General features: G+C 68.2%; 5 protein-coding genes across 5 annotated transcripts; 2 read left to right on the top strand and 3 right to left on the bottom strand.

The window, feature by feature from the left end:
* Positions 1–394: 394 nt before the first annotated feature.
* Positions 395–793, top strand: RHOBADRAFT_81 (uncharacterized protein; the record flags this gene model as incomplete). Its single annotated transcript, XM_018419207.2, has 2 exons — positions 395–635; positions 756–793. Coding segments are annotated over 2 exons (279 nt in total), but the record flags the coding sequence as incomplete, so codon positions are not given.
* A 597-nt stretch (positions 794–1390) lies between these two features.
* RHOBADRAFT_34515 (uncharacterized protein) lies at positions 1391–17290 on the bottom strand (the record flags this gene model as incomplete). The annotated part of the gene is made up of 22 exons (XM_018413203.1): positions 1391–1755; positions 1826–2297; positions 2376–2533; positions 2604–4306; positions 4383–4570; positions 4644–4722; positions 4796–6993; positions 7093–8998; positions 9079–9943; positions 10017–10319; positions 10407–11479; positions 11560–11807; positions 11889–13963; positions 14050–14700; positions 14845–15018; positions 15111–15165; positions 15254–15322; positions 15413–15734; positions 15813–15939; positions 16017–16421; positions 16510–16947; positions 17017–17290. The coding sequence occupies 22 exons, from the start codon at positions 17288–17290 to the stop codon at positions 1475–1477; spliced, it is 14064 nt and encodes a 4687-aa protein (XP_018273100.1). The 3' UTR covers positions 1391–1474.
* Positions 17291–18723: 1433 nt separating this feature from the next.
* On the top strand, positions 18724–19221 carry RHOBADRAFT_42263 (uncharacterized protein; the record flags this gene model as incomplete). The annotated part of the gene is made up of 2 exons (XM_018414036.1): positions 18724–19048; positions 19136–19221. The coding sequence occupies 2 exons, from the start codon at positions 18724–18726 to the stop codon at positions 19219–19221; spliced, it is 411 nt and encodes a 136-aa protein (XP_018273099.1).
* A 92-nt stretch (positions 19222–19313) lies between these two features.
* On the bottom strand, positions 19314–20847 carry RHOBADRAFT_52011 (uncharacterized protein; the record flags this gene model as incomplete). Its single annotated transcript, XM_018416126.1, has 4 exons — positions 19314–19533; positions 19623–19782; positions 19881–20434; positions 20553–20847. The coding sequence occupies 4 exons, from the start codon at positions 20845–20847 to the stop codon at positions 19472–19474; spliced, it is 1071 nt and encodes a 356-aa protein (XP_018273098.1). The 3' UTR covers positions 19314–19471.
* Positions 20848–21422: 575 nt separating this feature from the next.
* On the bottom strand, positions 21423–22070 carry RHOBADRAFT_42261 (uncharacterized protein; the record flags this gene model as incomplete). The annotated part of the gene is made up of 2 exons (XM_018414035.1): positions 21423–21678; positions 21751–22070. The coding sequence occupies 2 exons, from the start codon at positions 22068–22070 to the stop codon at positions 21423–21425; spliced, it is 576 nt and encodes a 191-aa protein (XP_018273097.1).
* Between the last annotated feature and the right edge of the window lie 290 nt (positions 22071–22360).

Raw genomic sequence — 22360 nt, 5'->3', positions numbered from 1 at the left:
GCTTTCGCACCGGATGCACGGCTCTGCGCGAGAGAGCTGCAGCTGGGTGAGGGCGAGCTGCACCGCCCCCCGATCAGAGCGAGAGTCGTCGGCGACCGTCGCGAGCCGACCTCCTCTTCTCTCGCTTTCGCCACACCTCGCCGCGCCGCCAGACGACCCGCACTCGAGCCCCACCATGCTCACCACAGCTCGCACCGCCTCAATCCCGCTCGCACGCTGCACCTGCGCCCGCCGATCGCCCCTCGCCGTGCCATCAGCCACCCGCACTCTCGTCGGCGCCTCCTCCCTCTCCACGCCCCGTGGCGCCCGCCCCCTCAGCAGCACCTCCCCCCGTCTCTCCCTCTTCCCGCCACCGCCCCACGGCGCCACCCCTCCGTCGTCCTCGTCCTCGAGCTCCTCCAACTCGTTCTCCCGCCCCGCCCCGCCCGCCCTCCCGCCGCACCTCCAGCGCGAGTTCGACGAGCTCGTCAAGCGCGCCCAGACGCCCGCCGCCCCCGGGGTCGACCTGAGCGGGCTCAAGGACGGCGAGGAGATGCACCCGGACTTGGTGAGGAGGCCAAAGCCCGAGTTTGAGGGCGACGAGAACCCCAACACGGGAGAGAGGGGTGGGCCAAAGAGGGAGCCGTTGGTGCACGGTGCGTCGGCGCTGCGTTTTCTCTCTGGACTCGGTGCGGGCTCGCTCGCGCTCGTTCGCGGGCGAGCCTGCTACTTCTGGGCGAGCAGCCCTGACCCTCCTCCTCTCGACGTCCACGCAGGCGACTGGGCGTACGGCGGCAAGGTGACCGACTTCTGAGCAGCACGTTTCGACTGCAACCGAGCGAGCATGTTCAACGTCCGTCTCTCGGCCCCCTGTTCCGAGAGGAGAGCGCGAGACGAGAGTACGCAGCGCACGAACTTGGCCGGCGCTCCTGCTCTCTCGCTTCCTTGTTGAGCGCGCTCGGTGGCGCTCTCGAGAGCCTCGCCGACGCGAGCCTGAGAAAGCAAAGAGCGAGAGAGAGAGAGAGAAAGGGCGAAACCAAGCGAGCGCAGGACGAAAGACGGGCTTGAGTCGACGAGCACGCCTGTCAGCGATGAACCGACGAGCCCGAGGTTTTCCGCAGGCGAGGGTTCACTGCTCTGCGAGCGACGCAGGGACGAAAAGTCGCCCGGGGCCGATGCGACACGGCGCGAAAGCGTCGCCGAGTGAGGAGATCCGCGACGAGGGTCGAGCGGGAGTACCGCAGCTCGACGTCAAGCATGTATAGGACTGAGCGTGCGACGTGAGCGCCCGAGAAACGCTCGCAGGAAGTCTCAAGCTCGCGGCAAGCGAGGGAACCCGGGAGTGGGCAACTTGAGAAGGTCCCGCTCGGGCGCTGCTTTGCACTCTTGAGGGCCCAGAGACAGGGAGGGGAACGAGAGAAACGAGGCCTGCGATTGCGAGAGACAGAGACAAAGCAACGACGAGCCGAAGAAACACCCTCCTCTCCCCTCCCGCTCACTCTGCCGCCACGACCGCGACGGCGCGCTGCTTGACCGCGACGGCGTCGACGCCCCTCGCCGGAACTGCGACCGAGAACAAGACGTCGGTGCGGGTCGAGTCGAGGAAGCACGGGAGCGCGAGGCGCGTCTCGCCGTCGTTGCTGCCGCTCGTCGAGGGCGCCGAGTCGGGTGCGCGCCGCCGCCGCCACGAGATGGACGACGGGCCGAGGCGGACGACCGAGCCGTCGTTGAGGGCGAGGGCACCGTCCTGCAGGCAGGCACCGACGAGCGAGAAGCCTGTGGGCGCGCGAGGAGAAGTCAGTGACGGGACCAAAGAGAAAGACGAAGAGAGAGAGAGGAGACGGACCCTCGACGACGAACGAGTCGGGTTGGCCGGTCACCTCGAGCGCGACCTCGAGGTGGAGCTCCTCGAGCGACGCCTGCGTCGAGTGTGCGACGGCCTGCCGCGACGCCGTGATGAAGCCGTGAGGGTGGAACAGGAGCCCGAGCGCGACGGGCACCTGGGCGAGGCTGGGCGCTGCGCCGACGGTCGCGAGCTGCGACAGGCGCTTGGCGAGGTCGACGATCCACACGGCGACGGGCAGGTCGCGGCACCGGTACCGGCGCCACGACGACGGCACGGTGCCCTTGGCGAGGTCGAGGAGGAGGGCGCGCAGGTCGTTCGTCTGCTTGAGCTCGCCGTCGCACACCTTGACGAGGTCAGCGAGGTCGGATCGTATGCTGGGCAGGAGCGAGCTGGCGAGCGACGCCTCGCGCTCGAAGAAGCGGGCGAGCGGGTCCTGGGCGGCGGCGGCCGACGAGGCGATGCGGGCCGAGGTCTGCGAGGATGAGGAGGGTGAGCGATTCTGCGCCGAGTCGAGCGCCTCACACGTCAAAGGAGAAAGGCGGGGACGGACCGTTGGGAGCACCTCGAGCCACTCGGTGCACGACTGTCGCAGCGCGCGCATCCACGCAGGCTGAGCCGACGAGCCGCCCTGCTTGAGGTCGACCGCGACCGTCTCGTCGTCGTCGTCGAGCGAGCGCATCTTGACGAGTCGGGCGAGGAGCGCGGAACCTGTGTGCGCGCGCGACGTCTTGGTCAGTCGGCGAGACATGGCGAGGACGAAAAGAGAGAGGGAGCGCACCTTGGGCGAGGGCGATGACCCGCTCGGCAGTCGGCGGGAGCGCGAGGTACGACGGCGGCTCCTGCTCGGGCAACTGCGTCGCCCACTCGAGGAACTGGTCGAGCTGGGTCGCGTCGGGCGCGACGAGGCCCGCGTCGCCGTCGCGCTCGGGCACGAGCGCAAAGTCGACGTCGTACGCGCGAGGCGAGAACAGCGACTCGACGAACGAGTCGAGGAGCGACTGGTCAAACTCGGTGTCGACCTTGCCGCCGTACACCGTCTCGCGCACGAGCGAGCGGATCGCGGCCCACGGGATCGAGGCCGGGTCGACGTTGGCGCGGCCTCGGGCGGCCGACGCGACCCACGAGTCGATCGTGTTGAGCGCCGCCTCCTGGTCCGAGTCGTTGAACTCGAACGCCTTGCTCCAGCCGAGCGGGACGTAGCGCAGGCGCTCCTGGACGACGGCGTGGAACCACGCGACGAGGAAGTACAGGCGCATCTTCTCGGCCGGGCCGGTCGACAGGCGCTTCGGGTCGAGGCTGCGCAGCGAGTCGACGAGGTTGGCGCGAATGCCCGGCGGCGGCTCGTTCATGACGATGCGGCCCTGGCGCAGGATGTTGACCGGGATCGCCGGGTTCGTCTCCATCGTGAGAAAGAGGCGGAACGCGCGGTTCGGGTGGAGGCTCTGGAGCCGCTTCTCGAGCTGGCTGAGCCACGCCGGCGCGAGGTGGACGTTCTTGAGCAGGACCCAGTTGCCCGTGCGCGCCGCTGCGGCGATGGCCTGGTCGGCGAGCGCGTAGCCCTCCTGCGAGCCCATGGCGACCGACGTGCACCGCGCCGACGTCGCCGCGACAAGGTGGTCGACGCGGTAGCTCGCGTCGTAGCCCGGCACCGAGCACAGGCAGACGGGCGCCGCCGCGTCGACCTCGTGCTCGACCATGTCGCCGAGCTCGAACGTCGTCTCGAGGAGGAGGTCGCGCTCGAACACGAGCGAGGCGAACGCGCTCAAGGCCTGCAGGAGGCGGTCGGGTCGCAAGCACTTGACGACGAGCGCTCGGCGGATGGCGAGCGCGACCGGGTCGAGGTCGGCCCACACGGCCGGCACGACCGACTCGGGCGCGGCCGACGCGAGGAAGGCGCGCCACTCGGCCTCGTGCGCTGCGAGGTGCGGTCGGACGTCTCGGAACACCTCGAGGCGCTCGAACGCGCGCAGGCGCTGCTGCTGGGCGTCGTCGAGGAGCGGCACGTCGGCCTGGGGCGCCGACCCGGTGGTCGCGAGCGCGTCGCCGCCCTCGAGCAGGAACGCGAACTCGTGCTCGTCAAAGTCGGCGCTCGAGCCGCGCACCTTGACGGCCGCGAGGAGGAGGGCGAGGGTGAGGTGGTCGGTGTGGAGGAGGGCCCGGGCGGTGCGCTTGAAGACGTGGAGGAACAGGTCGTCGAGGAGGATGCGCAGACGGGCGTGCGGGTCGGTGACGTTCTTGAGCGACGGGTTGTGCAGGAGGACGTAGTCGAACACGTCGAGGAAGAACCGGAGCGAGAACTGGTAAAAGTGGTGCAGGAGGTGGAGCTCGTCGAGGACGAAGAAGACGCTGCTGCACGCCTGCGCGAGCGGCAGGTACTCGTTCGTGACCTGCTCGACCTCGGCCATGACCGTGTCGGTCTCCTCGACCTTGCGCGTGACGTCGGCCGCCTCGCGCTTGAGCATCTCGAGCGTGCCGATGACCCTGGGTTCGACGACGAGGAGCGACGGTCAGTCTCGGTCGGTCGGTCGGTCGACGATGAGGGGGGACAGGGACGCACTTGTCGTCGTCGAGGATGTTGCCCTGCGACTCGTTGAGCGCCGTGAGGAGGCTCTTCTCGAGGTGGTGCAGGCGAGCGCGGAACTCGCCCTGGAGGCGGAGCAGGTCCGAGCGCTTGCGGTCGACCTCGGGCCGCTCGACGCGCAGGACCTGGGCGAGCGACTGGGTCTGGAGGCTTGCGCGCGTGATCTGTAGAGAGAGGAAAGAGGGCGAGTCAGAGACGGCGAGTTGGGGCGAGACAGAGAGGGAAACGGGGACGCACCGAGAAGTTGACCATGGTGACGCGCGAGTTGAGGTCGGCGGCAAACTCGACCGACGGGTCGCGCGTCGACAGGAACATGCTGCAGGCCGCGAGAGAGGGTCAGTGAGAGTGCACGAGGGCACGAGGGAGAGAGAGAGGGTGCCGGGACGCACGTGAACGAGGGCGAAAAGTCGATGTCCTGGGTGCCGAGGCGGATGAGGACGCGGCCGCCGGCGCGCCGCAGCTCCTTGTTGAGGACGGCGTTGAGGATCGGGTCGAGGTGCTCGACGTCCTGGATGAGGATCGGGGTGCCGAACCGGAGGGCGCTCTCGAGGTTCTTGAGGAACGCCTCGTCGAGGAAGGACGTGACGGTGATCTTGCGGTCCTTGAACTCGTTGAGGAGGAAGGCCGTCGCCTGGCCCGACGGGTCGATGACGAGCGGGTACCGGTCGAACCGAGTGAGCATGACAGCGTTCTCGACGCACAGCTCGTCGGTCGGGAGCGAGCGCGCGTGCCACTCGAGGCGCTCGTCGGCCGTCGACAGGTACTCGGACAGCGACAGCTCGGCCTTGTGCCGGATGCCGGCGTCGGCGAGGTGGGCGGCCCAGCCGTGCCACATCGACTGGCGGTAGGCCTGGTCGAAGTAGCCGGCGTACGCGAGAAAGGCGGCCGAGAGGAGGACGTCGCCGGCGACGGTCGCCATCTGGCCCTCGAACGTGCGGCTGCCGGCCTCCCACCGCACCTTCTCGGACGACAGGCTGTCGAGGAGCGTCACCGAGCGGTCGACGCGCGTCTGGACCGTCTCCATGGCCGTCTTGATCGCCTGCGTCTCGCTGATCAGGGCCGCGTACTCGTCCTTGTACGCCGCGATGCGCGCCTCGAGCTCGGCAATCATGCCCTGGAGCGCGTGCGCCTGGTGCGTCGTCGTCTCGGCTTGGTCCTCGAGCGCGCGCACCTCGTCGCGCAGCGGGCCGACCTTGTCGAGGATCGACGAGTAGTTGACCTGGGCGATGACCCACTTGACGAGCGGGCCGCACGCCTTGCTCGCGCGGTTGACCGTCTCGAACGTGAACGACGGGCGCGACAGGTACTCGGCGCGCATCTTGTCGCGCAAGTGGCGCGTGAGCTGGGCCGTGTCAAAGTTGACAATGTGCGAGATGAACGAGTCGGAGCGCAGGACGGCCTGGACGGCCTTCCAGCTGTCGATCTTGTGGCCGAGGAGGATGCAGACGGCCTCCATCGACAGCTTGACGGCCTCGGGCGGGTTGGCCATCGAGCGCACCTCGGTGAGCTGCTGCTTCTTGATGTTGGACACGGCCGCCTGGGCGTCCTCGACGGCGGGCTCGGCGTCGGCGAGCTCGCCCATGACGACGTCGCGGCGCTCGGCGATGGCGCGCTCCTGCTGCTCGAGCGCGGTCGACATCTCGAGCGAGGCCACCTTTTTCTGCTCGGCGTCCTGCTGGTCGGCGACCATGCGCTTGAGCTTGTCGTTCGCCTCGCCGTTCTTGAGCTCGAGCTGGGTGCGCTTGACGGCGAGGCTCTTGCGCAGCTCCTCGACCTGGACGACCGTCTCGCGCAGCTTGTCGAGGCCGACGTTGAGGTGCCGCTGCTGGTCCTCGAGCTCGTCGCGCTTCTCGGTAAAGAGGCGCACGTACTGGTTGACAAAGTCGAGGTAGTGGCGCGGCGTCGCGTGGTTGACGCGGCCCTGGCGCCGCGCGAGCTTGGCGTTGGTCGCGTACATCGAGTGGTGCACGTGCACGAGCGCGTTGACGATGGCGGCGCGGTGGACCGGCGGGAGCGCGAGCTGGCGGTACGCGACGGGGAAGTCGGCCGGCGCGACGTACCCGGCCGCGTCGAGGTCGAGCGAGCTGGTAAACTCGAGCCCGACCTGGTAGAGCGCCTGCTCGGACCAGTCGCCGAACCAGTCGAGGACGCAGCGGTTGAACAGGGCCGGCGACGTGGCGGCCCGCGACGCGAGCCCGCCCGACGGCGGGTTCATCGTGAACACGACGTGGAGGTTGCGCGCGACCTGCGCCGTGAACCACCGGTACAGCTCGTCGGGCGAGTCGAGCATGAGACCGTCGCGCTGCGCGCCCTCCTTGCACGCCGTCATGAGGGCCGCGTGCTCGTCGCCCTCGAACAGGCCGGGCACCTCGGCGTTGGCGAGGAGCGTGTTCATGCGCTCGAGGAAGCCCGAGTCGAGCACGTTCGACTCGTCCATGATGAAGGCGATCTTTTCGCCCTTGCACCCGGCGCGGCGCAGGACCGTGCGCAGGTCGTCGTCAAAGTCGTCGCCCGAGTACTTGTTGTGGACCTTGATCTGGAACACGCTCAGGCCGTTCATCCACGCGACGAACCGAGACAGGGTCGTCTGAGGAAGGAGGGGCGCGAGCGAGACGGGGCGCGAACAAGAGTCAGTTCAAGGGACACAGAGAGGGAGGGAGGGAGAGAGAGACGAGGCGGGACGCACCTTGCCCGAGCCGCTGACGCCGATCAAGAGGAGGTGACCCTGGACCTGGCGGAACACGCGGTCGATGCGCAGGACGTGGTCGAGGACGTCGTTGAACAAGACGAGCGGGACGTCGAGCTCCTCCTCGTAAAAGACGCGCAGGCGCGCCTTGGCGTACTCGCGCAGCTGCTCGCGGTCGACGGGCACGTAGTGCTTCGACAGCCAGTTCGAGTACAGGATCGGGCGGGCGAGCGCCTCGGCGCGGTCGAGCGTCGGGAAGTGGGCGAGCGCGACCTCGTCGATCTTGGCGTCGGTCCACGCGCGTTCGGCGTCGGTGACGAGGCGGTCCTGGAACAGCCGGAGCGCCTCGTGCGCCCAGACCCGGACGAGGCCCTCGACCGACAGGGCGTCGAGTGGGCGGATCGCCTCGTAGATGCCGCGGGTCCACCTCGTCAACTCGCGCGGCGAGTAGACGTAGTGCGCCTGGACGTCGGTCGTGAACCGGCGCTGCGAAGCGAGGTAGAACTCGACCATGGCGTCGGTGAGCGGCTCGGCGAACCCGCGCAGCGGCGGGACGACCTTGAGGAGCGCGCGCGAGAAGGTGCCGTAGATCTGCTTGAGCGACGTCTCGCCCGGGTAGTCGACCATGACGAGCGGCGCGTGGCGCAGGAAGCGCTGGCTGAGCGGGACCCGGCCCGGGTCGGTCGGCGGGTTGCACGCGCCGACGAGCTGGATGTTCTCGAGCGTGACCCACGCCTTGTCCGTCGGGCGCCAGAAGCCGCCGTGCTCGACGAGCTGGCGCAGGAACGAGATGACCTTCTGCGTGCCGTACGTGTCGGCGGCGGGCAGGTTGATCTCGTCGCAGAACAGGACGAGCCACCGGCCGATCTGGACGGGCGCGAGGACGACGCCGTTGGGCGTCTTGCGGTACTCGCAGTGCTGCTCGAACGTCTTGAGGATCAGGTCGGGCGTCGTCGCGCTCGAAAAGTTGAGGCCGACGACCTCGAGGTCGGGCAACTTGCGCAGGGCGCTGAACAGCGTCATCGTCTTGCCCGACCCGGGTGGGCCGCACAGGAGGAGCGGGCGGTGCTCGGACAGCCACGAGTACAGGACCTCCTCGTGGCGGACCGTGTCGAGCGTCGGGATGACGACGTCCGGCGACGTGACGGCCTGCGTGTCGACGTCGATCGTCGGGACCGAGTCTTGCCAGCTGACCCAGTCGCCCGACGCGACGTCGACGTCAAAGTCGATGAGCGACCCGCCGGGCCCGAGCGGCGGAAAGTCGAGGCCCGACTGGGTGCGCAGGTAGCCGCCCATGGCGGCGCGCGTGTCGAGCTTCGAGTCGCCCGTGAAAGCCCACACGACGCTGACGAGGAGCCGCTTGAGCGTGTACGACTCGACCTGGTCGGCCGCGAGCGGGAAGTCCGGGTGCGCGACGTTGTACTCGACGACGGCCCGGATCGACTTGTTGACGAGCGAGAACAGGGTCGTCAGGGCGCGCGCCGGCGTGAACTCCATGATGTGGTCGACCGTCGCCGCGTGCGCGAGCGCCTTGGCGACGAGCGCGCCCGGCGCAAAGTACGGCTCGAGCTTGGCGGCGATGGCGCGCTGCGTCGCGAGCGTCGGCGACATGTCGTCGCTGTCGCCGGCGGCGATGGCGGCGGCGGCGGCGGTGAGCGCGCGACGGCGGCCGGGCGAGTCGTCGTCGGCGACGTCGAGCGCGTCGGCGCACACGCTCGACAGGTAGTTGCGGCACAGCATCGACGGCGTGACGACGTTGTCGCTGAACCACACCATGCCGCACCGCGACACGGTCGCGAGCGTCGCGTACTTGAGCGACTCGACCTCGAACAGGATGCGGACGTGCGGCGGCAGGTTGAGGCGCTCGCCGTTGGGCAACGTCAGGAGCTTGTTGTCGTCGAGGACCCTGCGCACACACAGGCGGGGCGCGAGGTCAGTCCCGGCCGAGGCGCGCAAGAGAGAGAGAGAGAGAGAGAGTGGACGCACGAGTTGAGGTTCTCGACCCACTCGGGGTCGACGTCGCCGTCAAAGATGATCCAGTGGCGCTTGGTGCTCTCGGCGCGCACGTCGTCGACGATCTTGCGCAGGATGTGCGTGAACAGGCCGTCGTTCCACTCGCGCGTGGTCGGGTCGAGCGTGCCGTACAGGGCGTCCTTCGAGATGGCCTTGGGGTCGATCACGTACGACACGCCCTCGACGCCCGTGAGGCGCTCGAGCGCGGTGAGGAGGACGCGCCACGCCGTCGTCTTGCCCGTCGCCGACGGCCCGACCATCATGACGCCGTGCTGGATGTTCTGGATCTGGAACAGCTGGACGGCCTTGTCGAGCCACGCCGAGTCGGCGACGAGGTGGCGCTCGCGGCAGACGGCGACGATGTGCTCCTTGAGCTGGTCGAGGTTGACGGGGACGTACTCGACGCCGGGGAAGACGTCGGCGAGGAGGCTCGTCAGGAGCGGCACGTCCTCGGCGACGAGCTTGGGCACGATCGTCTCGGTGACCGACTGAATGAGGATCTCCTGCTCCGAGATGTCGATCGACTTGGCGACCGGCGCCGAGTCCTTGTCGCCGCCCTGCTGCTGGAGGCGCTCGCGCTTGAGGTGGCCGGCGCTGACGAGGACGGCCTTGAGCGCGCGCAGCCCAAAGTCGTAATGGGGCTGCGACGACAGCTGCTCGGCGCACAGGTTGAAGAACGGGACGACCTTGGACGCGAGCGTCTCGGCCGTGCGGAACCCTTGCGAGAAGAGCATGACCTGGGCGATGAGCTCGCGGTCGGGGCGCGTCATGGCGATGCTCCGGAACAGCTTCTTGAGGTTGTCGGGCAGGTTGGACCGGCCGGCGTAGCCCGGGTTCACTGCGCGGGAGGCCGAGTCAGTGAGACGTTCGAGAGAGGGAGGGGGAGAGGGAGAGAGGCGGCGGCGGCGCACTCGTGATAAAGATGCCCGTGTCGAGGTTGACCTTGAGCTGGCGGCCGACGAGCTCGATCTCGGTCGACGGGTTGGCGACGGTGGCGCTCAGGCCGAGCTGGATCGTCTGGATCTGCTGCGAGACGGCCGACAGGATGCGCTCCTCGAGCCGGTTGAACTCGTCGAAGCAGCCCCACGCGCCGACCTGGCACAGGCCGACAAAGATGCGGCCCATGGCCTGGAAGTCGAACGTCTCGTCGCAGCAGAAGACGAGGACGAACCGGCCGAGCGCGACGCCGAGCGCCTTGACCGACTCGGTCTTGCCTGCGTGGGTGCGAGGGCCCGCGCTGTGAGCGAGAGTCCGTCGACGAGGACACACACAGAGAGAGAGAGAGAGAGGCGAGGACGCACCGGTGCCGGCCGGGCCGAACGGAGAGCCGCCGAGGCGCGACTCGAGCGCCTGGGTGAGGGTGAGGTAGCACCGGTCGGTGAGGGGCGTCTGGACGAGGCGGTCGGGGACGCCGAGGTACTCGTAGCCGTACGGGAACGTCGCGCTCGCCATCTTGACCTCGAGCTGGTCGAGGACGTTGGGCCGGGTCGGGTCGAGGTAGAACCGCATGTGGTACAGCCAGCTGAAGTCGGTCGCCGACGTGACGCCGCCTTGGACGAGGAGGCGCACGACGTCGCGCTCGTGGACGAGCTCGGTGATGAGGTGCTCGCACTTGCGGCGCTGGATCGGCTGCAGGTCGCCGAGGACGGCGTCGGCGAGGACGTCGAGGCCGCGCGAGACGACGGCGAGCGGGCCGTCGAGGGGCTTGCCCGCCTGCAGCGCACCCTCGACGAGGCTCGTCCAGCCGACCTGGACGGCGAGGACGACGAGCTGGGCCGGGTACGCGTCGATCCACGCGAGGAACCGGTCGCGGTCGAGGCCGGCCGGGTCGCGGTAGAACGCCTCGAGGTCGGCGTACGCGCGCGCGACGAGCGTCGCGAGCGACACCTTCATCTCGAGTTCGAGCTGGGCGAGCCAGTCGTTGATCTTGGGGTACTGGGCGAACACGACCGGGGTCGAGAACGGCACCTCCTCGCCCTCGCGCGACACGATGCCCTCGATCTGCGTCTGCTCGCCGTCGAGGACGAGCGCCGCGAGGCCGGCGAACATCTTCTTGAGGAACTTGGCGACGCGCAGGACGTCCTTGCTGTTGCCGATGATCTCGAGCAGGTCCTCGTCGCCGACAAAGTAGAACCGCGGGAACGACGACCGCTCGCGCTCGAGGTACTCGCCGAGCGCCTTCTGGATCTTGGACAGGAGGTCGGCGAGGCGCTCGAGGCTCTTCTGGACGTTGGGGATGTTGAGCACGTCGAGGATGAACGGCGACTTGGCGACCTTCTTCATGACGGCGAGGAACTCGGCGTTGATGTTGTTGAACCGCTGCGACTCGATCGGGAGCAGGTGTTTGATGTCTGCGCTGCCCGAAAAGATGCCCCTGCGCGCAAGGTGCGAGAGAGGACGAGGTGAGCGCGGTCCGCAAAGAGCAAAGAGAGAGAGAGAGGGAGAGGGACGCACTCGAGGTAGACCCACTGGCGCTGGACGTCGATCCACACGTCGAACAGGACGTGGATGCGGTTCAGGCGGTCCTCCCACGCCGACGCCTCCTCGTCGAACACCTTGTAGTATGGCGACAGCTTCATGGCCGTGAGCGAGTTGAGGTTCTCGCCGCACTTGGTGAACAGGTCGTCCCACCCTCGCACGAGGCGCGTCTTGTTCTGGTAGTTGACGAGGTCGAGCGTGTAGCTCGTCCACGTCTCCTTGACCTGCGGCAAGGGAGAGGACACATGGTCAGGGACCGAGCGTGCGCCGGGAGAGAGAGAGAGAGAAGGGGGGCTCGAGCGCACCTGCTTGAGGAACTCCTCGAGCGCCATCTCGCCCTGGGCCTGCGTGATGACGTCCTTGACGACGAGCTCGTTGCGCTTGAGGTCGAGGTCCCACACGGTGCCGAGCGTCATCGTCGACGGCGAGTACTGGCCGGCGACGCGCAGCGCCTTGTACAGCTGGCGCCAGTGGCGCTCGCGCAGGGCCTCGGACTTGAGGTCGCCGACGAGCGCGTTCGACTTGAGGTGCGCGCGCAGCGTCTCCTGGACGTACTCGAACGCGGCGTACTGGCGCATCTTGCTCGGCATGTCGCGCGTCGACGACAGGAGCGCGTCGAGCTGCTGGCGGAGCTTGCGCGCCTGGACCGACGACCACAGCGTGTCGCGCAGGTCGGCCACCTGGGCCCACACGCCCGACAGGGCCGTCCACACGGCCTTGAGGTCGCGGATCTCGTCGACGACGGGCTCGAGGCGGCCGTCGCGCGTCGGCTCGAGGTCGAGCGACTCCTTGGCGCGGCGCAGCATGTCGTGCTGCTCCTTGAGGCGCGTGACGCGGCCCTCGAAGACGCCGATCGCGTTCATGGCGTCGGCCGCCTTGAGCGAGCCCTGGATCGGCTTGTCGCGCTCCCAGTCGGCGACGGCCTCGTCGATGCGGCCGTCGAGCACCTTGTCCTCGGCGACGACCTTGAGCTGGAGGCCGGCGAGCTGGTCCTGGATCGACGCGTTCTTGCGCCCGAGGATCTCGTTGAAGCTCGTCCACTCGCCGTCGACCTGGTCGACGTACAGCCAGTCGGCCGGGAACTGGTACCGTTGGCGCTCGAGCGTCTTCTGGCCGCTCGAGAACAGGGCGATCTGCGGCGCCCAGTGCTTGACGCGACGGCGGACGTCCTGGACGAACGTGATGAAGGCGACGGTCGCCGCCGTCGACGACGTCTCGATCGAGTGCTGCTCGAGGTCGTGGCGCGCCTTGCGGATCTGGGCGTGCGTCTCCTTCATGGCGGCGCCGAGCTTGGTGCCGAACCGGGCGAGGAGGTCGCGCTGCCACGTGTCGTACTTGGCGTTGACCTTGCTCTGGACCTGCTCGTAGTCGATGACGGCGACGGCGAACGAGCGCTGCGTCTCCGAGTTGTCGAACGTCGACCTCGTCTTGCGGATCTCGAGCAGGAGCTGCTGCCACGCCGACAGCTCGTCGCCGAGGCGCGCGTACACGACGTCGGCCTCGAGGTCCCACAGCGACTGGAACTGGAGCCACTTGTCGACGTAGGCGCCGACCTCGCGCAACTTGTGCTCGACGAGCGCGAACGGGCGCTCGAGCGTGCCGTCGGCGAGGGTCGCGAGGAGCGACGAGTAGTTGAGCGCGTCGGGCGACGTCGACCGGAGCTTGAGGCCGATCTCGTACCGCGAGCTCTGGATGCGCGCGAGGCCGCACACGACGCCGAGCCACGACTGGAGCTGGCGGTACCAGCTCGCGCGGGCGTGCTCGAGAGGCGGGTCGAGGTGGATGACCTGGTTCTGGATGCGGACCTCGTGCACGACCGTCTCGAGGACGAGCGCGTCGTCGGGCCCAGCGGCGACGCCGGCGCCGGCGCCGACGACGGGTGCGCCCGACAGCTGCTGCTGCTGCTTCTTGAGCGCGGCCTTGCCGCCGCGCAGCGCTGCCGTCGCGGTCGACGTCGAGTCGGCGCGAGCGGCCGCGTCCGGGTCCTTGGTGAACTCGTCGCACCACCGCTCGATGACGGCGCGCAGGCGACGGGCGAGGACCTTTTCGACCTTGGCGTCGAGCGCTCGGGTCCACGAGTCGAGGTTGGCGTAGCCCTCGAGGTTGAGCGTGTCGACCTTCTTCTGGAGCGACGCGAGGTGGTCGGCGAACGCGTCGCGCGCGTACGGGCACGTGCCGAGCTCGTCGACCGTGCGGCACATGTCGCCGTACAGCTCGACGAGGTGGTCGGTGCGGTCCTGGAGCTCGGCGACGATCGACGCAAACTCGCGGACGTAGTGCGTATGCTTGCTGCCCGAGTTGTCGACGCCGGCGCCGGCGACGTACGACAGCGAGCGACCGTCGAACGTGTTGACAAAGTGCTCCCACCGGAAGCCCATGCCTGTCGACGACGACAACGACGAGCTCGAGTCAGTGAGGGGGCCTAAGCGACGACGAGAGGGAGAGAGAGGAACGACGGCGACGCACCCTTGGCGATCTGCTCCTGCGCCTTCTTGTGCGTCGCGGCGACGAGCGGCGCAATGTCCGGGTTCTGCTCGAGCTTGTGGACCGTCTGCGAGTAGGTGCGGACCGTCTCCATGAGGCTGACGGCGTACGGGTACACGCGCTTGGCGTCCTTGGCGATGTTGCTGACCGTGTGCGGCACCTGGAACCCGAGCCACAGGAGGTTGCGGACCTCCTTGAAGAGCGTGATGATCTGCGGGTCAAAGTTGACGGCGAGCTGGAGCGCGCCGCCGTGCTGGCGGCTCTTGGTGACGCCAAACAGGCGCCCGCCGATCGACAGGTTGCGCCGGTTGATGTCGACGAGCCACGCGTCGTAGATCGGGCGCGTGTTGAGCTTGTCGCGGAACGACTGGCTCTCGGTCTGGAGGCGCTGGCCGTCGGCATAGTGCGACCACTCCTTGCCGAGGACGTCCTCGACGCGCTTCATGTAGTGGTACAGCTGGCGCTCGATCTGCTTGGCCCAGATGATGGCGCCCGAGATGGGCGGGTGGTCGCGCAGCTGCGACATGTGGTACGCCTCGGACTGCTGGTACCCGGCCTTGAACTTGTCCTGGAGCCGCCGGATGTCGTCCTTGACCGACTCGATGAGCTGCGACTGGTACTCGGCGATGGCGCCTGCGAAGGGGGCGAGCGAGGGGGCGAGGGAGAAGAGGAGGAGGAGGAGGAAAAGGGAGCAAGTCAGCTCGCGGCCCTCCCTCGAGCGGTCGCGCCAGTGCGGCACCCCGACCAGAGAGAGAGAAGGACGACGAAGCGACTGACCGCGGATCTTGGGGCGCACAAGTAGGGCGTTGAACTTGGAAAAGACGCGAAACATCTCGTTGGCGTTCTTGGCGCCGCCGAGCCGGTCGCGCAAGCGCGAGATGATGTGGTTCTCGACGCGCGCGACGCGCTCGTTGTAGGCCGTCTCGGCCGCGATCCAGATGTCGGTGCCCTCTGCGCGTTGTGGGTGCGGCGTGTGTCAGGGCGTCGGCAAGTGAGAGAGGGGGAGAGAGAGGCGGGTCCGGGAGCGGAAACGAGGGACGCACCGGCCGACACGTCGAGCACGTCGACGTTCTTGACGCTCTCGTACGCTTGACGGACCTGTCGACGAATACAAGGACGGTCAGCGACATGCTGAGGTGGCTGAGGACGGAGGAGGAACGAAAGAGAGAGAGAAAGGGCGACGCACCTCGGCGTCCATGTCGATGTCCCCGAGCGTGCTCTTCCACTCTCGCGCCGCCGCCGCCGCCTGCTGCTGCTTCTGCTGCCCGTCCGCCTCCTCGCCCTCGCCCTGCTGCCGCGCCTTCTCGCCGCCCCGGAGCATGGTCTCGCTCCCGAGCGGTCCGACCATGACCAACAGCTGGTGGTGCTGTTTCCTGAACGCGCGAAAGTACCTCACGCGCTCCTCGAGGCGGACGTGGCTCGCGCTGACCTTGATCGGGATGAACTTTTCGGCGCGCTTGCGCGTCACCTCGCGCGCGACGTTGGTAAACTCCTTGAACGAGTCGTCCCACGCGACAAAGACGAGGTGGGCGTGGTGCATGAGGCGGTCGAACGAGGCGTAGTCGGCGAGCGCGAGGCGGTGCGACGAGAGGACCTTGACGAGCTGCGCGTTGAGGTCGCGCGAGATGGCCTCGACGAGAGGGAGCGCGCGGCGGACCGGGTACGGCCTGCGCGGGGTGCGAGTGACTCAGGGTCAGTCTCGAGGTACGACGTCGAGAGGAGAGGAGGGAACGAGGGCGACGCACGAGAGCTTGAGCTTCTTGTTGACGTGGCCAAAGATGAGGAGGATGCTCTCCTGAACCTTTGCGAGGTCGGTCGCGGCGAGGAGCTCGTTGAGCGGAAAGTCCTTCATGAGGATGTTGTAGTCGTGCACTGCGAGGCGGGGCGGCGCAGGGCGAGGTCAGTTTCGGGAGAGGGACGGGCGCGCGAGGGAAGGGGCAAGGACGGACCCGTCTTGAACGCGTCGTTGAGGCCCGTGTCGGCGATGAACGAGACGGTGGCGTGAAAGCGCTTGGCGTGCTTGAGGACGTCGAGCGTGAGCTGCACCGGGTCGCTCTTGAGCTGCTTCTCGATCGCTTCGAGGGCGCGCTCCATGCCGAGCCAGAAGTTGACCTCCTGGCTCGCCGTGCCGCTCGCCACGTCGCGCGACAGCTTGGTGACGGTCTGGATCTCCTTGACCCAGCTGTTGACCTCGCCCTGGAGCTTGTTGAGAAAGGCCGAGTCGGCGAGGAGGGCCGGGTCGACGTGCTCGACGACCGACGCGCGCGTGCCGGACGCCTCGGCGCGGGCGACCGCCGCGGCGATGGTCGGGTGGATCGACAGGACAATGTCGGGGATCTCGACGTTCTGCTGGACTGCGGGTCGGGTGCGCGCGCGAGGGTCAGTGCGTGCGACCAAGGTGCGGCGGCGCGACGTCAACGAGGGAGACCGCGAGGGACGCACGGTGGAGGAGCGACAGCTCGAGCTCTGCAAACTTCTTCTTGGTCATGGGGATGCCCATCTTGGCGTCGGCGTCCTTCGAGTCGTCGGCGGCCGAGCGCCTCGCGCCGTCCTTGCGCGCCTTGCTCTCGACGAACGCCTCGAACGCGGGCGCGACGCCGTAGTGCACGAGGCGGTGCAGGCCCTCGTAGATGGCGCTGCCGGACGACGACGATGACGACGAGGCGGGCCCGCCGGTGCTGGTAGGGGCGGCGGTTGACGAGGAGGAGGAGGATGCGGGGCCGAACAGGTTGAGGAAGTGGAGCTGCTGGGCGAGCGGGATGTTCGAGTCGAGGGTCGGGACATGCTTGATGAGGGCGAGGGTGGCGGCCTGCGCCGGCGAGTACGACAGGGTGGTTGCGAGCGAGTAGGTGAAGGTGTCGGATGAGGAGGAGGACGAGGCTGTGGGAGGGAGCGAGTCAGTTTCGACGACGCTCGCCGCGCATGAGAGAGAGCTCTCTGTGGACGTACCCTCAAGATCGTCGTCGCGGTCCCTCCTCGTCTTGAGGATGTAGAGTGCGCCAGCTTGCGGGTCGGTGGCCCACCTCGTCGCGGGCTCGTCAAACTGGGCCGGGTCGGCGAACAAGGTGGCGAGGTCTCGCGGGTCGGCGCCGATGACGAGTGGGAGGAGCTGGGCGAGGTACAGCCGCAGCTCGGCGTGGTCAAAGGGCGCGAGCGGCGAGTGCGACGAGGTGCCGTCGGGCGCGAGGGCGGCGGCGGCAGCAGAGGGTGGCCGGCCCTCCATGGTGCTGGGGAGGGAGTGCGCTGTGCTGGTAGGCTACGCTGCTGGTGCGCTGCTCTGGTCGTGCGAGAGGTGTGAGGATGAGGAGGGTGTGTTGGTCGAGGGCGTCAGGCGACGCGTCGCTCTCTCTTGCAACCGCGTCCCACTCGACGCAGAGCACCGCAGCCGACTCGCACTAGCCCTGCCCCCCGCCTGCACCCCGAGCACGCGCGCTACGCCGTCTCCCTCGCCTCGCCCCCTTCTCGCTCCTCCCGCCCCCACCCTGCTCGCTCGCAACGGTTCGGGCGAGGGCAAGGCTCGGCTGTGCCCCTCCTGTGCGCTTCCAGAACCGGGTGCCCCAGCTGCACGGCCCGCCACGCCGGCCCATCGCCTCAAGGTGCGCCTCGAGCCCTCCTTTCTCCCTCTCTCTCCTCCTCTCACGAGCTGACTCGCACCCTCCCTCCCGCCCGAGCAGCACCGCGGCAACCTCATCCCTGCGCACGCGCAAGCCGGCACGTGTCCTGCGCCGACGTGCGATCCCCCGCCCCTCAGCCGCAGTAGCCCGCCCAGCGCGCAGCGCTCGCTCTCTCAGCCCCGCACGTCGCGCCCTCCTCTCGCGAGCCACGCCTCGCTCTCGCCTAGCATCCGCTGCGGGCAACCCAGCCCCGTGCTCCTGCTGCACGAGAGAGGGCCGCCTTACCCGGCCCGCTCGCGGCTCGCCGACGCGACGTGGCCGACCTCGGCCGTCCTTTCCTGCTCGATTGCGCGCCTCGGCAGCCAGCTTTCGGCTGTCTCGTTCGTGCTTGTGCTCGTCACATCCTTTTTGCGTACCTGTGCGGCGGCTCACCCGTCGACAGAGGACGACGCAAAGCGCTGAACGAGGCGCAAATGCTGCGTCTCTGCGCTCGCGGCACGACGCCGAGAGCGTGTCCCGGCGTCACCTGGACGCTCAGGAGCTCTGCCGTGATTCGGAGGGTCGGGCAAACAATCTGCTGGCTCCTAACCCGCAAAGGCGAAGCTGGGTTGCAAGCTCTCGTCGCGAGCGTTCAAGCGAGAGGGGGGAGGAAAGCGACGAGCGAACCTGAGATCTCGTCGCGCGGTACCCGCGTGACTGCCAAGCTGTCTCCCAGCCGACACTGCACGACGACAGACTGCGTGAGAGCCGAACGATTCGCTCGAAAGTGCGAGACCTTGCGTCCTCCTTCATCATCGCTCTGAGTCGCGGGGGTTGCGCTCCTCCCCTCCCGCCCAACCGCCTCTGCGGCCCGCCCAAGCCGCTCACAGCACCCCTCTCGCACCTCCACCGCGCCCCCGATCGCGGCCCCCGTCGGCGCCCATCCACCTCGGCCCTCTCGCCCTCCTCCCCACCAGCCCTCGTCCCCGGCCCGCTCGCTCGTCCAGCGCCAACAGCTCACCATCCAGCACCCCCGACGACCGCACTCGAGGAGGACCCCCGCATGGCGACCGCGACACGGGCGAGCGACGGGCGACGAGATGGGCCGGCTTCTGCGCGAGGAGGAGGAGGAGGCGCACCACGGGCGGGCGCAGCGCCCGCGTACCTCGACGACGACGAGGGCGGCAGCGCACCCGGTCCCGAGGCCGACTCGGACTCGGACGACGCCAGCAGCACAACGTCGTCGTCGTCGTCGTGGGATTTCGAGCGCGAGGCGCACGAGGCGCAGCTGCAGTGGGACGAGAGCGTGCGGCAGCTCCAGGCTTTGGTCAACCTCGTCGCCGTGCCGTGGGTGTCGCGGTACTTTGGGCGCAAGTGGGCCTACTCGCGTGCGTCCCCTCGCCTCTCTCTCTCCCTCCCTCGAGCGAGCCCCGACTCTTCCCTCGAGCGCCGACTGACCGGGCCTCGGCGCACAGTGTTCGAGCGGTACCTCGACATCGGACTCGGCAAGCGGTTCTGGCTCGGGCCTCTGGCGCAGTACGCACCCGTCGCGTGGCGGTGAGCAGAGCAGGGAAGGAGCAGAGGCGTTGTACATTTCCTTTTGCATCTCTCGTTTCTCTCTCTTTCTTTGTGCGCTCGCGATTCCGAGAGAGAGAGAAGGGAAAAAGAGTTGCAGCAGCCGTCGAGGCGCTCGCTAAGACCGAGAGAGAGAGAGAGAGAAAGGCGCGTGCACAGCACGGCGAGGAAGGAGGACAACAACGAGAGGCGGGAGAGGGGGGTCGTTCTTCTTCTGGTGGCGACGCTCGTGCCGATCACAAGAACTTCCAGGACAGGGGAATCACGCCCTGGTCGAGGGTGCCGAGCTGGAGGAAGGCTGCGAGGGGAGGAAGGAAGGGTCAGGACGAGTTCTCCGCGCGGGAAGGACTCCTCGCCCGCCTCGAGAACAAGGGAAACGAAACGTGCCCCCTTCACTCAAGTCCACGGCTCCCCACGCGCAGCCAGGGCACGTGTCGGCAACCGTAGCCGTGACCGTCTTGCCATTGTCCGTATTGGTGAGCTGCACCTTTTTGCCGCAGTGCGCTCCTCCGTCGACCTGCGTGTAGCTCAGGGCGACGACGTAGTCCTGCACAGGGGGAGGCGAGGCAGGAGGAGGCGTCGGGAGGGTCAGAGAGGGGCCCGAGAGGCTGAGAAGGAGGAGGAGGAGGAGAGGAGGGGACGCACCGAGTCGGACGCGACGTTGCCGCACGACCCGGCCGTTCCGTACTGGTAGTAGTACGTCCCGCGACCGGTGTAGGTCGTGCCGCCGCCCGACGAGGACGAAGCCGCCGAGGTCTGCGCGGGCGCCTGGGTCGTCGTCGTGGTCGGCTTGGCGTTGAGCTGCACGTCGTCGACGGTGGTGGTCGACGAGGCGGCGGGGGTCCAGGCCGTCGACGAGGAGGACGAAACGTCGTCCGAGTCGCACTCCCAGTCGTCGTCGTCGTCGGACGAGGACGAGCCGACGTTGAGCTGGACCGAATCGACGGCGGTGGCGGCGGGCTCGGCGGCCGAGCTCGTCTTGACAGCGACGTTGTTGGCGAGCGGCTGGGCGGCGCTGAGCGTCTCGTCCTCGGCGGACTCGGACGACGACGAGGGCTCGGGCGTCTCGACGGCAGCGGCGGCGGCGGTGGACGACGACGGGATCTCGGCGTAGCTGACGGTGGCGGCCGACGAGTCCTCGGACGAGGCCTCGGACGACGTGTCCCACGTGATGGCGCCGTCCTTGCACATGGTGCCGGCTGTCGCGAGGAACGAGAGCGGGAGGAAGGGAGGGAGGGAGGGAGGAAGCGAGTGAGCCTCGTCGAGTCGCCCACCACTCTCTCGGCGCTCGAGGCAGAGAGAAACACGAGGACGCACCAGCCACGGCACCCATGTCGGTGCACCTGTCGCCGTCACACAGCGCGAACGAGTGCGCCGTGAGGCACTTGAGCGTCGCCTCGGTGCCGGCGCCTCCCCCTGCGCCGCGCTTCGACAGGCGGCGGCCGGTACGGGGCAGGGCGCGGTAGCGCACGGCGGCGCGGGCGTGCGGCGCCGCGGCGGCGGTGAGGGCGGCGGCCGTGTTGCGGCGCGGGTGCGAGTAGTGCGGCGCGCCGGACGAGGCCGTGACGGCGAGAGGGAGGGCGACGAGCGCGAGGGCGAAGAGCGAGACCATGGTGGCGCGTGTGTGGGGGGGGAGGGGAGCTACAGGAGGGTGGGAACGAGAGGTGTGCTGAAGGGGAGAGGGGACGAGACCGGCTGCAGGAGGGAAGGGTCAGCGAGAGGTGCGAGTGGGGGAGGAGGAGGAGGAGGACGCACCTCGTCTGGAGATAAGGAGGAGAGGACGGGGCGACCTGCGACTGAAGGAGTGGTGGAAGACAGAGCAAGAGAGAGAGCGCGCGGGCGAGCGAGCAGGTGGACAGAGCGAGCCGTTGGCGAGCCAAGCCGATGTCGAGGGCACGCTCCTCGTCTCGCCCGTCACACTCGCGTTGAGCTGCACTTTGCGCGTCCCTGAACTCTCATACAGCTATCTACGCTGCCCTCTGGCGTGTCCATCCAGCCCACGATGCGCTTCACCGCCCGCAACACCGTCCGCATTAAGTCAGGCCTCAACGCGCTCACGACGCGTTCGCGCGCGCTTTCTCTCTCTCAGTCAACAAAGCGGTCGCAGGCCTCTCGGCCCTGAGCAACGGCCGAGCACGGTAACTAGTTAGTGTGACAACGACAGAACGACTTTCGCGTTGCACAACTCTATGCGAGGCGGGACAAGTACAGGGACCCGACCGCGGCGACGAGGACAGAGAGCGCGAGGGTCGGTGCGTCGCGAGCGGGCGAGTGCATGCGGGTAGCGCTCGAGGTCGAGGACGGCGAGGCGGTGGAAGGTGCTGCTGAGGATGCTGGAGAGGACGAGGATGCGCCGGTCGAGGAGGCGCCGGTGGACGAGGTCGCACTCGAGGATGGGGAGGCAGTCGAGTCGTCGTCGATACCTTCGAGCGCCCAGCGCAGCCTGCACGACAGAGAGGACACGAGTCAGTGCTCGCCTGACGACGAGAGTCGAGAGAGAAAAGGCGAGACGGACCCGGCCTCGACGTGCTGCAAGTTGAGGTCGTCCTCCCAAAACGCCGTCGTGTGCCCGAGCGAGCTGAACCAAGTCCTGCCCGTCATCCTCGGCGGCGCGTCGTCTGCCGCGGCGCCCGTCCCATTCGTCAAGTCGACGCTCCCTCGGTCGCGGTACCACGCGATCGGCGGCGGGCTCCCCTGGAAGTAAGGGCGCGTCCCGGCTCGCGGGTCGTCGACGAGCGCCTCGTCGAACGAGAGGAGGACGGTCGCGCCGACCGAGCGCGGGTCGGAGCGGAAGTGGTGCGCTTCTTCCGGGTAGGTGTAGCGCGAGGGGAGCATGGCGACGGTCGGGTGGTCGACGAGCTTGGTGAAGGTCTGCGCGGCGCGTGGGGGGGGGGGGGGGGGGGGATAAATGTCACTACAGGATAATGAGGTTGGACACCTTCAGCTATTGTGAAACATCTTCATTGCTAAAATTCGGGTATTGACTAATCTATGATCCTGGGAGGCGCATCCGCCTTCGGGGGCGTTGGTTTCCTAATAGTAGTTGTTTCCGAAGCACACCAACTAACATTCAAAACCTAAAGGCAGCTAGTGATGGGGAGCACGTCGGAGCTCCTAAGGTATTA

Source organism: Rhodotorula graminis (genome assembly GCF_001329695.1).
Source record: "Rhodotorula graminis WP1 unplaced genomic scaffold RHOBAscaffold_3, whole genome shotgun sequence".
Lineage (NCBI taxonomy): Eukaryota > Fungi > Basidiomycota > Microbotryomycetes > Sporidiobolales > Sporidiobolaceae > Rhodotorula > Rhodotorula graminis.
This window is presented reverse-complemented; position numbering and strand designations above follow the sequence as displayed.